Raw genomic sequence first — 17475 nt, 5'->3', positions numbered from 1 at the left:
ACTCCATACCATGTACATAAGCAAATCTAAGGACTGTTGGTGAGCATGCGGATGGACGGAAACCCTCTACCACATTAAGTGATCCTGCCCATGCCTGGGGGAGTACTGGGAGGACGTCCTAGCAATGGTAGCAGACACAGAAGTGATACCTCTAGATAAAAACCTGGCATCGGTCCTTTTGGACTCCACCAGGAACAAACGTAGCCCCTCCACTCACATAATGGGAGGAGAATCTCTCATCTCCTCCTAGAGGTCAAAGGGACTGTATTAAGCAGTGGGGCAAAGACCTTAGTCCGAATAACGTGAGGTGGATACAGAACAGCTGGAAGCTTGTGCCTCATAAGACGATAGCACATGATCTCCTGGATGCTCCAGACAGATTTTGCTAGCATGTGGGACACCGTCCTGGACTACCTCAATCGTAATACCAGAGACCTAGACGTCTACAGCCCTGGTCCTTCTCTCTCACAGTAATGCGAGCGTTGTAGATGATCATTGAAAGCAGTTCTATCTGCTGCGTTCACCCATTCTCTGCACTGGGGTGGTGTCAAGGATGTGGGGGCGGGGTGTGGGAGTTGTGAGCTTTTCTATTTTTGCAATCTTTTTGCCTTGTTGTTGTATACCTTGCAAATACCAATAAACACGGATGAAACTAAAAATACTAAGCAGGTCCCAAGTTGTTGACAGATGTGTATAAATCTTTAAAACTAGTATACTAACTTCCTTAATGAGTGCAGAATTACGATTTGAGATTGTGTAAAATTAAAAACCACTAAACAAAATTCTTTCAAAGACTTGCTTTAAAAGTGCAGTTCTGTTAAACATGCATATCAATAGTGAAATAAGTGTACTGATTTATTTTAAATACAGACCTGGTTAGCAGGACTCCTTGCTAAACATCAGAACCCCTTCAGCAATGGGAAACAGAAAACAAGCATTGGCATAGCCAATAGGTATCGCCTTTGGGACCTTATAAGTGTATAGTTATCCAGCACAATTTCCTTGGTGCAACAACATCAACTGTTGCATGGCTAAACACTTATAAGGTCCCAAAGGCGAGACTTATTGGCTATGCCAATGCTTGTTTTACATTTCTGTTTATCTTTGATTACAGTGATGGCAAGCATATCTACAACCTCCTCGAGCTCTCCAGGGTCTTGTGTCTAGTGCTGGAGCCTGCATCCGGGTTATTGTGCTCTCACATGAAGGCCACCTTTGGAGTATTGCGTCCAGTTATAAAGGATGCCTCTACAGTGTCCTGTCTTCTGATGTACACATCTGGAATATTGTGTCCAGTTCTAAAGGATGCATCTACAGTGCCATGTCCAGTCCTGATGTCCACATCTGTAATATTGTGTCCGGTTTTGGAAGCCATATCTGGAGTATTAGGCTGCATCTGCATTATTTTGTTTTGTTTTGGACGCTGCGTATGGAGTATTGTGTCCCGTACTAAAGGATGTATCCACAATAATGTATCCGGTTTTGAAGGCCACATCACTGGTATTATCTAAAGCAATTAACCCCCAAATTGTTGTAAAACTGAAACTGTAGGCCTGTGTATGTGGGAATGTTATTTCTTGAAATGACCTAGCCAAAACTAAAAAGAAACAAACAAAAACAATGTGTGGTGAAATTAAAGATAGAAACTAAAAACAAATTATTGAAGGGAAAATTTACAAATTGACAAGAAACCGTGAAATTGAATGAAGTGGAAGATATGAGGGCAGTATATCGTCTCCCCTCTCCTGCCCATGCTCCTGTCACCCTTCTGCACTACTTCCTCGGGGTGGTGGCTAATTAAGTCATCAAGGATTCACACAGAACAGAGCACGGCGGAGAAACCCCTTTATTAATGAGTCTGTTTTCGACCTGGCGAACTCCGCAATTACATCTGGTTTACAAAGCAAATTGAAGAAAGTCACTTACCTTAGTAACGCGAGGGCAGCTTTTCCCAAGCATTCTTATTCACGAGCCTCAGAAGCCAGAATGATCATGCCAACAGTGACTATGGAATCTGTTATGTCTGTAAAATCTGGGTCAAGAGGCCTGTAGGTATGAGGGCCCATGGCCCGGCTGAGCCTGGGCCCAACGGGTTTGTGGGATGCCAGGGCGGGCTGCAGTGGGGCGGCTGGTGCCCTGTGAGTCAGCGTGAGCTGGGTCTAAACAGCGGGGGAGCATCAAGAATCAATCAGCCCAAATCACTGCTCACTCCCGGTTGAGACTTGTTGTAGGTATGAGGTTACGTGTGTCATATATCTAAAAGCAATGACAGAAACAGCAAAATACAAGTCGGCCGGCACACTATGCTAAGGACAGATTGAGCTTTGGGCCAATTGGGTTGCGGCACTATCGTGATCTGCACGGCCCTGCCACCTCCAGCCCCTTAATGAGCATGTCCATGCCGGGAATGGCCACCCCTGGCCGTCACGGGCCTCCGCCAGGTGCTGATTGGGAAGAAAGAGAGGGAAAGGGGCAGAGAGAGGGAGCCAGGGAGAACAAAAAGGAAATTAAAAACAAGCCCGGGAGTTGTGTGCGCGCCCGTGCTAAAAGAAAAGGAAAAAAAAGCATGCGAGTGGTGCGGAGTCCGCAAAGGCAAAAGTGAAAGCAGGCTGGCGAGTGGTGTGCGATGTGCGCGCACCATGATGAGAGAGGAAAGCCAGATGGCACCTCTGCTCGTCATTGTGTGCGTAACCGCACACTCTATGCCAGCCAGAAAGCTGAGGTCGGCTTTTTAAAGTCCACACACTAAATGTCTCGCCAGCGCAGCGCATGCGCTGGCTCAGGCGAGACCTAAACATGTCCACAGCATGGTATCAAACCATCATGTGATCATCACAGGGCGATTCCGGAGAACAGAGAATAGATTTATCTCACCAGACTCTGTATCCAATAGCTTACTTTCAACACAAGGGGGAGGGAAACATCCGTTAGGCAAGGAGGAATGAACAACATAAGGAACAGAAAAAACCGAACTGAGGCCTAATGTTCAAGGCATAATATGTAGCACATACGCGTAGTTGAGATGAATGTCGGGACACAAGATAACATGTAATAACCCTACAATAGCCACGATTGTTGTTAATACGCTGCACGATGTTGTATGATTCTGCCTATTCTCAACGTTAGAACAGTTGTAACGTCTACTGGAGGGGTCGCCATTTTGGATACAGTCCCACTACAAGTTATTTGGCCCATATATGAAGCATCTTCTAGTTTCTCCAGGAAGGAGCTCCTTATTTGATTAAAGATGTTCAGCTTGATGTTTATTTTATACAGTGCTTTAAATGGGCAGGTTCTGTCCTGTACTGGGTACCTGCACTTCTTTGATTTGAAAGGGAGAGTACCTGCACTTCTCCTGAGCAAACAGGTACTCTAAATAGTGTGTACCTGCACTTCTATAGTTCCATTTAAAGCACTGATTTTCCGTATAATTCGTTTGTCATATGCGGTCGCCAACTTTTATGTCCGGTGGTGAAGAGCACAGACCTTGGCCACTGCTACGGCTGTCACAACCCACCTGTGGCTGCGGGCTGAGGACCGGTTGTATCCGCTGTGTCGTGTTAGGTTGCTAAATGTGCACCTGGGTACGTCAAGACCACATGTATGCCATAGTGTGTCCCACACCACCCTCCATAATGACTGTAGGCAGGGCAGTTCCACAAACCCTGCAACAAGGCACATTCCTTCCGGGAACATGTGGCCTCTGCTCTACTCTAAACAGATCCTGGCCCTCAGAAAACCTATTGGTAACCCCATTCAAGCTCTCAAACTGCCTGGCATGGCTCGTTGCCAGCATACAGCTGCCTTCGAAAAGCGTGGTTATCTCTTGATGAAATGAAACTTATTCGATACCTTGGCATAGCTTCGATGCAGCGAGGCACGGCTCCTGGACAGCGTGGTGCAGCTTTTGACTTCCTGGGTATAGTGTAGTCGGGTAGGGCTCTCGTTCAGTCTTAAATGACTGGTTTTCCATTTGTCACGTTTTCGTAACCTGGTCTTATTCTTTAGCATCCTGGCACAGTGGCACCAATACTGTGCCGTGTGGCACTATTATTGGTCACCCCAGGACTGGTTTGAAACATTGTAGCATTGATCCGTTGCAAGTCACGCATGGCTCAGTTTGTCAACCTAGCACAGATATGGTGCATCCTTGAAATACCGTCAGGTGGGCACTGCTATTAGGCTGCCTGGCACAGCAATCGTACATTCAGTGCGCCAGTTTCTTTCAGTCTGGTATTGCTCTGAGGCAGTCTGACACTACTCTTGGCTGGCTAACACCCTGCTAAGTAACCTGGCCCATCTCTTAGGCACCATAGCATGAATCTCTGTCCACCTGCTGTGCCTCTTGCACTGCCCAGCAGCCTGGCACAGCTGCAATGAAGTTTGGCATGGCTGTGGGGAAGCTTAACACTGCTCTTATGTCACACGCCATTGCTTTTGCACTCGCTGGCACTGCTCTTCGTCTGCCTGGCACAACCGCTTTGAATTCCTGTACTACCCTTGGGCATCCTGACAAAACTCATGAACCATCAGCCAAGTTTGCAGACAGCCTGATAGGAATTCAGGCCAGGAGGCGCCACTCAAGGGCAGCTGCACACTGCTCTCGAATAGGTTAGCACTGACCCTGTATAACTTTGCAACGCTCTCTTGTTACCCGGCCCTCCTCTCGCACAGCCTGGCACAGCTTTCAGGCAGGTTGACACAGTATTTGGATAGGTTGGCATAGTTCTCATGCAGCATGGGCTGGGTGTTTCCTTGTATCACCCACTCTCGGGAGGCCTGGCACAGCTCTTGGGACAAATCTCACTGGCACTTCTATGACAGCCTGGCAGCGTTTTCTAGTTGTATGCTGCTGGTCATTTGTAGTGTGGCAAAGATTTCACGCTGCCCAGTACTGCTGTGGAGTAGCCTAGCATGGGTTATATACTGCCTGCAATGCCCTCTATACGCCTTGCTATATGCTGCCTAAAATGCCCACTGTAAGCCTGGCACAGCTCTTGGGATTATCACAGTCGTTGGGTAGCCTGGCATATCTCTCACACAGAATGGCACAGCTTTTGGACGGGCACACAACATAGAGCACATTTTAAACTGGTTGGCTTACCTTTAATACAGTGCCCTGAAGCGTCCCTGCTTTCAGGTAACATAGCGTGACACTGACATTCGAGAATGGCTCTGGATTGGCTTGCAACTGGCCTGTGCCTTTGTGGCAGGTATTGTGGGTCACCTGGGGCAGCCAGACATGGTTCGTTTGCCCAGTGTTACAGCTTCTGGGCAGCTCGCCTGGGTGCCAAGCAGGCTGCCCCAGCCTTAGAGTAGACCATATATTCGAGAGTCTCACATAATTCTCACAAAGCCGAACACAGGTCTCGAGCAGCACAAAACCATGCTTGGGAAGCTTAGCAAAGCTACTGAACTGGGGCTGCATGCCTCAGCTCTTTTGCAGGCTGTCATGTTGTTGGCATAGCCTGGCATGTCTTTTATCAGCCTGTCATAACTTTTGGGCCCCATGGCATAATTCTCAAACACCCTTCTTTCAGCATCCCGCGTGCATGCAGTTCTCTCTGGCAGCCTGGAAGGGATCTCTAGAAGCCTGGAACAGCTCACTGCCAAATAGGAAATATAATATACACATAGTTATTATTTAGTTACAAAATATTTTATCAGCCATTTATGAATGTAAAAAATATTGTGACATTAAATTCAACACACTATAATTAAAGTACTTTTAATTAAATATATACAACACTATTCATAATTTTTAATGTTCTCCTGAGGAACAGGGTCAAGACTGATTTCCTATGGCTGGGTCTAAACTGGGGTGGCGAACAATGTATTTAACCCAGATCTCTTGGCTGGGGGTGAATGTATGTGCGTAGCGCTCTAAAGCAATATGGCACTGCTCCTGCTTGCTAGTTAGGGCTGCCTCTGAGGCACGCTAGCACACCTCTGGGCAGGGTTGGATTGGGAAGGCGGGCAGTTGGGCATGGCGATAGGCCAGTGCCTCAGGGTCACCTGTGGGCCGGTTGTTTAGGGCCTCTGTAAACTGGTCCCAAAGACTTACTTTCTTCACCAGTCCCCACCAGGACACTTTAATGTGGTGCCAGTATTATGGGCACGCCCATGCTATGCAGGACATTGGGCCAGGGGGCTAGATGTTGTTTTGGCCTTTGGGGCACTCACCTGGGCACCCTGCCGTGTCATCCTCCACCGGGCCATCACGTTTAGCCCATGGTGGGTGTGGGGAGGGTGGGAGTATGCAGGGACCTCGCTGGAGGGGAAACTGATCTTATGCGTGGGCCCTTCTCACCTGTGAAGCAACGCTGTCTGATTTTCTTGATCTTGACTCCTCCCCTCCCTGATCATCGCCCTGAGGCTGCAGTGGGACGGGGAAGAGGAGACTTAGAAAAGTGGGCCCCCAAGAACCATGTGTTGTCCCCTCAGTCCCAGTGTCCTTTAGGTCTTGTTGGGGAGAGTGGGTAATGCTTGCATAGGCCTTGCTGTGAGCTCTCCACTCCCAGAGGAAAAAATGTAATTGGATGTAGCATTATGGTCAGAGTTGCCGACGTTGAAACTATGTTCAAGTCCTGGCATCAGCTCAACATAATGTGATTCTGGGCAAATAATTTTATCTTCCCTAAAGTAAAATCAATTTCCCTAAAATAATAATACATTTGAAATGTATAATGTAACTGGTGCTTACAGGCCATGCTCCAGTACCTCTGTGCTGAGTTCACACTGAATAAAACTAATGAGACTGACCAGGTGGTGGGCCAGTTTTTTTGTGGGGGCGGATTTCGGGGGCTAATTGTGATCCCAATCCGACCCTGCCTCTGGGATATCATGGCTACACTTTGAACTATTTTGGTAATACTCTCAGGACGTTGGCACAGTTCTGGTACCGCCTATCAACGCTCAATTCAAGTCATGGTGCTTGTGAAACAGGCACATATTATTCAGACGAACACAACTCCGAGCCACGTGGGTACACAGCTCCCAGCCACGTGCGGTACACAGCTCCCAGCCACGTGCGGTACACAGCTCCCAGCCACGTGGGTACACAGCTCCCAGCCACGTGGGTACAGCTTGGCCTAGCTGTGGGAAGGAGGGCACAGCACTCATGCTGCTCGGATCTGTCTGGGGCGGGCTGGCTCGCTGTTGTGCGGCTGCCTCTGCTCTTCACAGCTCGCCTGGCACAGACCTCGTGCGGCTTGGCACAAAGCATCGCTCTCGGGAGAGAGGCCCAGCACCCGTGCTGTCTGACATGTCTCCCACGACACGAACCCTAGATAAATGTTTGCTTCACAGCTCCGAACAGGTGTGAAGTCTTTATTCAAGGGGCTATCGCGGGCGAGAGGAGAGAGGTGGAGGCCGAGAGCGAAGGAATCCAGAGAAGCTAGAAATTATGAGAGAAACTAGGCGAGAAAAGTGAGGCAGTGGGAGGTGAGAGAGAAAGAAAATGGGACTAAAATGAGGAGAGAAAACAAGCAAAACAGAACTTGGTGTCGTAAAGAGCAGATGGGTATAGAAAGGTGGCGAGGCATTTAGAACCTAGGAGGAAAAGGACCAAATGAACCAAGAAAGAGGAGTGGAGTGAGGGAGGGAGGACTGGTGAGCGGGGGGGGGGGGGGTGTTATCAGAGCAAAGAAAACGAGAGACTGCGAGAGAACGGGTGCGAGGGGCAGATAAAGGGATGGGCAGGTTTGGGCAAGGGAGTGGGGGTGTAGAAAATGCAGTAGGGTAAAAAGAAAATGACGAAAGCAGGCGGGAGGTGGCAGAACAGGCCATAGGAAAGCAACACACAAGGGCAGGAGGGAAAGTCTGAGCCCCGTTAGGAACAGAGCAGAGGGAAATGGAAGGCGGGAGGGTGAGGAAAAGAGGCGGAAGTAAACACGGCGCAGCTGGGCCATGGAGGCGGCGGGGTGAACAGCAGGCTGGGCGAAGGCGGGACGCACGAGTTTAACACATGTTTCCAGTTTGGCTTGGCCCGGGGCTCCAGCAGTAGCGTGGCTCTGTGTGCCGCGAGACGGAGGGAAGTGCTGAGCAGGAAACCCTCCTGGCTGGGCCCTGTAGCCACAAGCACAAAGGCCGGTCCAGGCTGTGTGTGCGACACAGAGGTAAGTGCTGCGCAGGAAGCCCCAGAACCACGGGCGCTTTCTTTGATCACAAGGAAAGCCAGCCTCACTACTAGTGAAGAGTTTCTCTTTTCGCGGAGTCTGTTGTTCCCGTCCTGCCTTCGCAGCACGAAGTAGAGCAGGAAGCCTCCCAGGGCCGGGCCTTGGCTTAATTCAGCTACTGGAAAGTGTGACAGGACAGGCGGATCTCGTGACTGCCTGGTGCTGGCATCGCGCAGCGCGCGAGCTGCAGCATCAACACCAGCCCCCCCCCGCCCCCCTTCCCCCTATTGCTACCACCTAATCCTGAATGCTGACCCGGGGCCAGAAAAGGTAAGGGCCGGTCACCTTGCGGCCCCCCAGCTGCAGGGCGTGTGATTTTTCTGTGCCTCGGATTTAAAGATTGCGAGACTTGTGGCCAGGGTGAATGGAACCGAAAATAGGACCTGTAACCAAAATAAAAGTGGCCTTCATTGGTGAATTAAAAATCTAAAAAGGTGGCTCCTGCAAAATGGGGCAGTTTTGAACTTGTAAAGCTACTCGGTGTAAGGGTTTTGCAACTTTTGGAAAACTGCATGGATTTGAGCTTACTGCAAGCAATGTTTGTTTTAATATCGGGGAAATTGATAGTAAAAACTGGCCCAGCAGACCATAAAACGGCCCACAAATAGTAAAAAAAAAACGGCCACAAACGCTGAGCTGCCAGACCAGTCTGCCTGCCACCCCTGATCGCCCTTTAGGCCAGTTCAACCCAGTTTATGCCCATAACCTTCACCGCTGCCATAGCTTTCTCACCCATGCAGGCTCCTGGCTGCTGTGGCTCCTTGCCCTCTGGCAGGCTCATGTTGTTAAGATATCACTCTCTAGGTGTGTGCGTTTGTGGTTTGTAAGTCTCTGTGAGGTGGCCAACTTTCCATTATCCCTTCCCACGACATTTTGCGCCCATTTCACAAGCTTCAGAAAAACACTCAAATGTGCCTGTTTTCATTTACAGAGCTAAAATAAAAAAACATCACTGATGATATGTCAAATAACATCCACACCTTCAGTCTTTCTGTAACCGAGGGCGCTGAACCCATGACAAGAGATCCCGTGCCAGCTTGGACAGGGGTCTCCGATCTCCTTGTCTCACAAGCCGCGGATACATGTGGAGAGCCAACCCTTTCTAAAGTCTCATCGACAACGGCAAGGCATTTGCATGGGAATTGTTTTCAAACTTCTGTCGGTGCCAAAACCACCTGTCTTAAGTTCCTACATCAGATTTCACTTAAAAATAGCAAGGGTGTCGATGAAGTCCTGGCACAAGACCCTTTGCTCTAGTCCTCATGCTGAACGGGGACCTCAGATTTAGACACGTGTTACATTTTTGTCATTTGATAAAGCCAGGGCTTCAAAGCTTGAAAATGGCCCGGCCTCTTTGGAAATACTGTGAGGTCAGAGCATAGCGGCCAAATGGTGTTTCAATATTCGAGATATGAAAGACCCCATAAAGCATGCAACGGTATCATAATGTGAATTATAAAACGTATTTTATTACCAAGAGACACTCTCAACATTTTACAAAACATCTTCATCTATAACATTGTTTCCTACTTCATGAGAAGCTTAAAAACGATTTGTAACCAGAGCTTTGAAGTATGGGAAAGTGTGATTAGGTCAACCTATGACTAGTTGCAAGGAATTGGTGGTTTACATGAACCATGTAATTGATGCTCTTAGATCTTTCCTTTTTTTTTACTTGGATATATCTTGAAGCAACATTTGGAGACTATTCATTTTACAAGTCTATTGGATCGCTGTTATAGATTTCAGGAGAATTGCCCTCGGGCCTGATATTACACGTCTCACACAGCGAGAATATGGTGCATGAAAAGGCAATTGAGTACCTAACTACCTGTTTCTTGAACTCTTTGCTTACACAAATTCCTCTACCAGTGAAATGCTGAAATAAACAGTGAAGTTTTGAGAACCCATTTAATGCTCTGTGTGATCTCCCAACCTAGCGGAACGCCTCATATCTATTGATCAAGGGGGATGTCTGATCTCTCAGCCCATTGGATATTCAGGATGTCCATCAGCACTATGTCCACCAACTGCACACAAAAAACAACATTGAGTGTTGAGCCTGATAGCCGCCTTCACCACCCGGACTGAGAGATTCCCACACCTCTGTACTTTTTTCTCCACAAGTCAATTGAAAGTGACACACTTTACCAGGCAAGAAAATCAGACACACTTAGGTCAACAGTGACAAGTCACTTTGTGGGCTGGGAAATTAGAAACATCTTTGGTTAGCAAGATGGGACATCCTTTGGTCTCGGGGATTAGAAACCTCCAAAATGAAGAATACTTGGGCATCGCCTGAGCTTTAATAAGTCACCTGCCCATTGTAAGGTAATGTTTATACCCTGGCTTGGCCATGAGAGGATGGTGGGCTCCTTCACTAGGAGGTCAGACATCTCTGGGCTGACAGTGATATAAACCCATTTAAGGATAGGAGAAATCTGTCACTGCCAGGAAGGATCAAATTGAAAACCCAAACCCCGAGCTAGGAGAGTTTTGACTCCTCTTCTGGGCCAGATGTATCCACAATGCCCATCTGTGCTCTCAAACCCATTTCAAAACTACTTCCTTCGTCAAAGGCAAATTTGCAGACTGTCTCTCCATGGTCCCTGTTGAAGTCTAACGTGTGTTTCTACTCTAACCCTCCATGGTTTTTGGCGTGTTCTTAGGTGTGTTTTCGCACTACACTTTTGCTGCCTAATGCACGTTTCTGCAGTACTCCTCTGCAGTCTCAGGTCTGTTTATGCTGCAGCTCTGTGTCTCTGGAGTGATTTAAGACTCTCCCCTGTTACCTCTCTTTTTACCTCACTGCATTTCTGTTGAGGGTCATTGCTACAGTAAGGCCTTAGAAGGCAGCTGTCTTAAACAAGTCATGATAGATGGCAGCAAGAGGGTGTCAGATTACAACAGATGGGCTCAACACAGTCCTTGTTGCCTGGGGATAGCAAGTGCCTCAAGTATACCTGTGCCTGGGACTCTGAAACTCTTTACACAGTCCATGCCTTTGGTGTGTTTCCACACAGAGGGCCAGAAGTAGGAACAAATCAAAACCGTTCAATGTTCTCTGCAGGGGGTTGAACATGTGGATGAAAATGGTTCTGGTCTGTGCTGCAGTAAGTTCTAAAAATAGGATATTCTACAAAAAAGTTCTTCAGCCTTCTATCGATTAGTCATGCATACTGAAAGTAGTTTCGGTTTGTAAAAATCTTTTAAACTGTTTAAGTCGTTCGAGCTTATATTCATAATGTTTGAAAATGTAGGTCACCTTGTTGATATCATCTGTGGTAGGAACCTGTAACAATAAAACCTTACAGCAAGTGAGTTTGATTTTAGGAAAATGATATTGAATATATCACAAATTAGAATGTTTTAAGTAAACTGGCAGCCATGTGCTTGCATTGTTGTGAAACCAGACACATCCTTAATTTGTAACAGACAAATAGAGAACACAACTGATAGGCCATTGATTGTGTGTAAACAGGCGTCCTGGGCTCAGCAATAATACCACGTGGGGAATTAAAATTCACTGGAAAGTGTTACAAACGGAATTGCAACAGATGCAATTTGCTACAGAAATAGGCAGAGAAAGAATGTTCACTTTTATAGTTCAATTTCATTTCCACCCTGCTATCTATATTTTTTTCTCTGACCTACCAGGGAAAGTAGGTTGGTGCTGAGTGATCAAAGTCCCCGATTTGAACAAAGCAAATGTTCCCTTCAGGCCTCGGTGTGTGACATGCTAGGCCTCTGGGCCAGCAAAGGCCCTTACTCTGCCTGCCCTGCAAGGGTCTGTTCACCGTATTTAAAGATCCCGACTGCTTGGTGGGGAACATTTTGCTGAAACTGAATGCTGTGTGGGCCGCCATGTTGTTGCAGCATATGTGGCACTCTTTTTGTTCTGTGGAAAGAAACTCCCAAAAGCTGGGTATTCTGCGGACAGAAAAACGTAAAATGGCACTGAAGAGGGTTGCACCTTCACATGGACATCAGGAACCTCTTCCTATTTTCTTGTAGGGGCACCATGTTTCCTATGGATGTCCCTGGCAGAAAAATCAGTGGTGGAACTCCTGCCCCAAACAGAGTGGTCATCCCCACTTTGACCCCATAGACCTGTGATGGATGGGCCACTGGGTCATGAGTTGAGCAACTTTCTTACTCTTGAAACCCCACAGCCATTTCAATGTTTTTGTGGTGCTTTCATGTGGAGGAAGGTTTGATTCAATGTGTTTTGAAATGGCTAGTCTTGTTTTTACGTGAATTGTCGGAAGTCATTACCAATTCAAGTAGGTGCCATCTGGGAGGATTGATATGTGCATTGTGCAGCTTGGAGCACGTGTCAGACATAATTGACTTGTTAAGGGTTTACAGTGTAACTTTAAACCGTAGTAGCTGTTGGGTGTTTGATTGATTTTGCTTTGTTTTATGAACGGTGGAATGCTGTTGTAAGCTTCATAAGGCCCAAATACATCATGCGTCTAAGCCGTGTAGGAAGTGTGTAGTTGCTCTGACTATTGTGTTCTTTTAGGTGCTGTATTATCTATTACGGTTGGTACTGTTGTGAGCTGAATGATATGAAACTATATGCAATATCTGTACCAACATAATATGGATATTCTTAAGAGTCATGTTTTGTTTGCAATCGAATGCATTTAAACATGTCTAAGTCTGGTGGCGGATACACCCTTAGTATGACTGACCATCAAGGCATATCAAAGGAAGGGGTTTAAGAGAGATATGAAGACTGAATGGAAGAAAAGAGAGCAAAGAGTGAAATGGTGGGTAACATGAGAGAGGGAAAAGACATTAATTTGGAAGTGGATTTGGACAGTTCAAATTTCCGTCATAGCATCTAATTTTCATCGATCCCTCTGTATTCTTTTCAGATGCCTCAGGAACAGTATGCGCACAGGAATAACATCCCGGGTTCTGAGGGACCGCAGGTCTACAAGGTGGGGATTTATGGCTGGCGGAAGAGATGCCTGTACTTCTTTGTGCTCCTCCTCATGATACTCATCCTGGTGAATTTGGCGATGACCATCTGGATCCTCAAAGTCATGAATTTCACAATTGTAAGTACAGTGTGGCTGCTTTCTTATGCAACAACAGAGTGCAAGCAGCACTGTTAGCTTGTTTTGTAGTTACCATTTATATATCGCCAATTACCATTGATATGGTATCGGAGGGCATTCTTCATCTGGGCGCTGTTCCGCCTGGACCTGGAAGGCCATAAACAAGTCTGAAGCGACCATCCTTTCATAGTGTGTTGTTTTGTTGGTGTAGGGTTGTATGTCTGGTTGGAGAGATTCTACAATGTGGATTTTCAGAATGGTTCTGTAAGTTACTTTGAAAGTGGAATTAATTAAATTTAAAAAGATCTAATTGATGTCAAATTAGAGTTCATTACCACAGTACAAGAAAGTGACACAAAAAACACTTTTCACTGCCTCACAGTTTGCATGTAACAACTTTACACATGGAAACAACTCACCTACCCATTACTATATATCTCGAGAGGGATTTTACCTTGCTGCACAAATGTAATACCTGGAATCCTGTTATTGGTTAAATACATTTGTTATGCACAAGAAAATGTTATGGCATAAACCATGTAGGCAGATGAACATGGGCAATTCCATGGCATAATCCATATATGCAGATGCACAGAATATTTATACAATTGATATCTGGAACTCCCTGCCTACGGAAATTAGACTGATTCCATCAACGGAGTCCTTCAAAACGGAAGTGAAAGCTTTACTTATGAGTACTTCTCTGTGCTAAAAGCTCAGTCTCGGCCGCCCTTGTTGGCACCGCTGCCTACCTATGGTATTTTGCAATGACATGGCTCTGATATCCTCCAATTATTTTGTCCTTACGTTCCTGTTACTATTGTTGTATACTACTGTTACTGTATATTACTCTTGCTTTGCCACTATTGTCTCCCCTTTTGTCTGTCTAACCGCTTCTTTAAAGCGCTCTACCAATCTTTTTCAAATAAAAAAATCGACAACTATTGTTGAAGGAGGGAAATGATATCATTACTTACTTGAGGTTTTGCCTCTTTTTAGTCACGGCACCCCCTCACACTTGACAATGGTAATAATTAGCATATTACTCTCTGCACTGTTATGTTTTGGTTGGCTGTGTTGTTTCTCGCAGATAACTTGAGTAGAATCAGTGTTTCTGGTTGTCTGTTACCGACAGAAGTGATAAAGGCTTCTCTAAAGATAGCATTCCACTCCCTGGTCCAAAGTATGATTCTCCATTGTATAAAAAAGTGTATTAGTCTGTATAAACCATGTTAGCTGCTCTTGCAAGGTATTGTTAATGAATGAGAGATTTAATGTTAGTCTATAATTTGCTAAGTCCTGTGGGTTCGGCCGATGATCGCTTGAATAGTGCAGTTGCAGATTGAGGTCTGTATGATATCTGGTACCTCCATACCTTAGGGAGAGATGTTGTACATGGTTTCGTCGGTAAAGTTGAAACTTAACCTTTGCCCTCCAGTTTAGGTTGTTGTTCCAGGCTCAGTGCTGCAAATGAGGAGGAGGTTGATTGGACGGAGGTGGTTGTTTCGGGGCACAGAGTGAGGATTCCATTATTTTGCATACATCTGATTGAACATTGAGAATTTATTTTCAATGAATGTTATTAGGTTCTTACAGTGTTGTTTTGACATAAGAGTCTCCTTCAGATCTTCGGGACAAGTTACTTCTCTAAAAATTTTAAAGAGCTCTCTACTTTGGTTTGAGGCATGATTCATTAGAGTAGCCTTTTTACTGAAACATGTATTTATTTGCTTATCGTAAACATGAAAGCAGGCAGCCTGTATCAAAAAGAGAACTAGAACATGCAGAGAATAATAGAACAAATAGATCAAAAGGAGAGTGCTCCATGCATGCTGTGCATATTAGACCATTAGCAATCATGCAATAGAAACGAGCTGCATGCACATTCTTTAAACCAAACAACAGGCCCAGCAAGTCAGACTGTGAGACCAACATAATTAGTGTAGCCTAATGAGCTTTCTTTATCTCTCTTTTGCATTGTGATCCTCAAACAAGTGAGCTTCACAAACTTCTTTTTCAGCTGCTGTTAGAGCTAGTGCAGGCGGCCTTTCCCAAAGATCTTGTGTTCTTAAAGTTTGGATGGTTTGTACCTTGTTAATTCTTTTTGAACTTAGAAATAGTAAGAGTTGGTTCTGATTGTATACTTTGAAATTGTAATGCGCTCCATTGAAATGAATTAAGTGCAGCATTACTGAAAAAATCAACACTTTCATTTTTAAGTCTTACCTATCATACAGAGGAAGCTGGCTTTATTGTCACTCTTATTTGCTTTTGTCTTACTTACTGAATTTCCTTCTCTCATCACTCCATCTTGTGTTCGTCCCTCCCCTGGAGCATAGGCTTGTTACCATCTTTTTTTAGGTCGAGCCTTGGCAGAGCTTGTGCTGCACTGCAAAGCATGCTGTATTAAGGTCAGTCAGTCAGTCAAAATAAACTTTATTTCGGCTATACAGCCATAAAAGCGCATTTAATTATACCATTACATGTATTACAAAGCCTATAATATAAAAAACTTATACATAAAAGAGTACGAGATATCTTTAAACCGAGGGAGGTAGTATAATACAAATTTTACAATGTTTTCTGACTCCACTACAACTGACGACTCTGTTATTAACAACCTTAGATGTCAATCTTTGCCTGGTAATCTATGAGCATAATTTTAAAAAACATTTAAAAACAATTACCATATGTACATTTAAAAGAGAATAAGAAGATAAAATAGCTCAAAATGGGAAGGTTTCAAAACAGTTTTTCTAGCTAAGAAGTTGTGCAAACATAGCTTAGCAGCATAATTAATGGTTGAGCACAGGTAGGTTATTTCCAAGTTCTTTTTTCTTTATAATGCCCCTACGTATGCACTACATCGTGAATAAAAACCTGGAAATAGCAAATACAAATAGTGGGTGTGTCTCATATTTTAGTAGCCTGAAGGCCTCGGTGTGGTGCCTAATCCCCACATTTCTACAAAGCTGGAGCACCCACTTGGACCTTGGCCTTCTATAGGCGGGACAAAAAAGAAGGACGTGGAGTTCTGTTTCTTCAATCAAATCACACCCTGGGCAATCTAGTTTAATAGCGCCTTTCCATTTGTTTGTAAATGCTCAGAGCGGGAGCACCCCATGTCTAAATTGAAGGAACAATTTCTTTGCAATGAAAGGTTGAATACTATCCAGACCCAATTGTATTAAGGTATGGACTTGAAACTCCGCCACCTCTCTGCTCAGTTTTTTCATTGGCTTGTGTCATTGTACATTGTAAACTGGCTTTTCATTAGATAATGGACTTAGTAGTCCCTCCTTAGTGCCACCTTCTCCCATTTTGTAACTGCCCATGAGGACATCCCCTGTTACCTGTGTTGTTGCTCAGTAGGCTTTAATTACAGCCTCCGAACACTATTTTCTCAAGGAGCTTTGCCCTGCCTGCTCTTGCCAAAGCAAACACAAGGAGATGATTGACAGAGCGCTGAAACTTTTCGTACACTCATCCGCAGTCACAGATCTGGGTTGAATCCATCATCGTTCTTTAGCTCACTTCGCCACCTCAGTTCAGACCCAGCTATATGCTAATCAGTCTTGACCCTGTGCTTCATGGGAACAGTCCAGCCTGAACTGCCAAGCCATGTCTTCCTTGGACCGGAAACAAGCATCCTGGGACCGGTTTCTGGGTAAAACCCTTCATCAGCCAGGCTAGCTTGAATCCAGAGGCAAAGTGAGCAAGAGACCCACGTCTGGGCATACCCAGCCAACTTAGGGCGAACAAAGCAAATACAAGGAGATGATGGACGGAGAGCTGAAACTTTTGAGACACTCATCCCCAGTCACAGATCTGGGTTGAATCCATCATTATTCTTTAGCTCACTTCGCCACCTCAGTTCAGACCCAGCTATATGCAAATCAGTCTTGACCCTGTGCCTCATGGGAACAGTCCAGCCCGAACTGCCAAGCTAGGTCTTCCTTGGACCGGAAACAAGCATCCTGGGACCGGTTTCTGGGTAAAACCCCTCATCAGCCAGGCTAGCTTGAATCCTGTGGCAAACTGAGCAAGGGACCCACGTCTGGGCTTACCCTGCCAACTAAGGGCGAACAAATCAATTACAAGGAGATGATGGACGGAGAGCTGAAACTTTCCAGATACTCACCCCCAGTCACAGATCTGGGTTGAATCCATCATCATTCTTTAGCTCACTTCGCCACCTCAGTTCAGACCCAGCTATATGCAAATCAGTC

General features: G+C 45.7%; 1 protein-coding gene across 4 annotated transcripts in view; it reads left to right on the top strand.

Annotated features, from left to right (window-relative positions):
• The window catches only part of SGCD (sarcoglycan delta), a 941570-nt gene that overhangs the window by 569744 nt on the left and 354351 nt on the right, over positions 1-17475 (top strand). For 3 of the 4 annotated variants that reach the window (XM_085617616.1, XM_085617618.1, XM_085617617.1), the window contains exon 3: positions 13061-13246. In XM_085617616.1, the coding sequence (XP_085473742.1) occupies positions 13061-13246 (186 nt within the window). Of the gene's footprint in view, positions 1-7960; positions 8118-13060; positions 13247-17475 lie in introns of those variants that run through there. The other variant, XM_085617619.1, reaches the window with a different exon arrangement.

The sequence above is a fragment of the Triturus cristatus genome, chromosome 7 (assembly GCF_964204655.1).
Source record: "Triturus cristatus chromosome 7, aTriCri1.1, whole genome shotgun sequence".
Lineage (NCBI taxonomy): Eukaryota > Metazoa > Chordata > Amphibia > Caudata > Salamandridae > Triturus > Triturus cristatus.
This window is presented reverse-complemented; position numbering and strand designations above follow the sequence as displayed.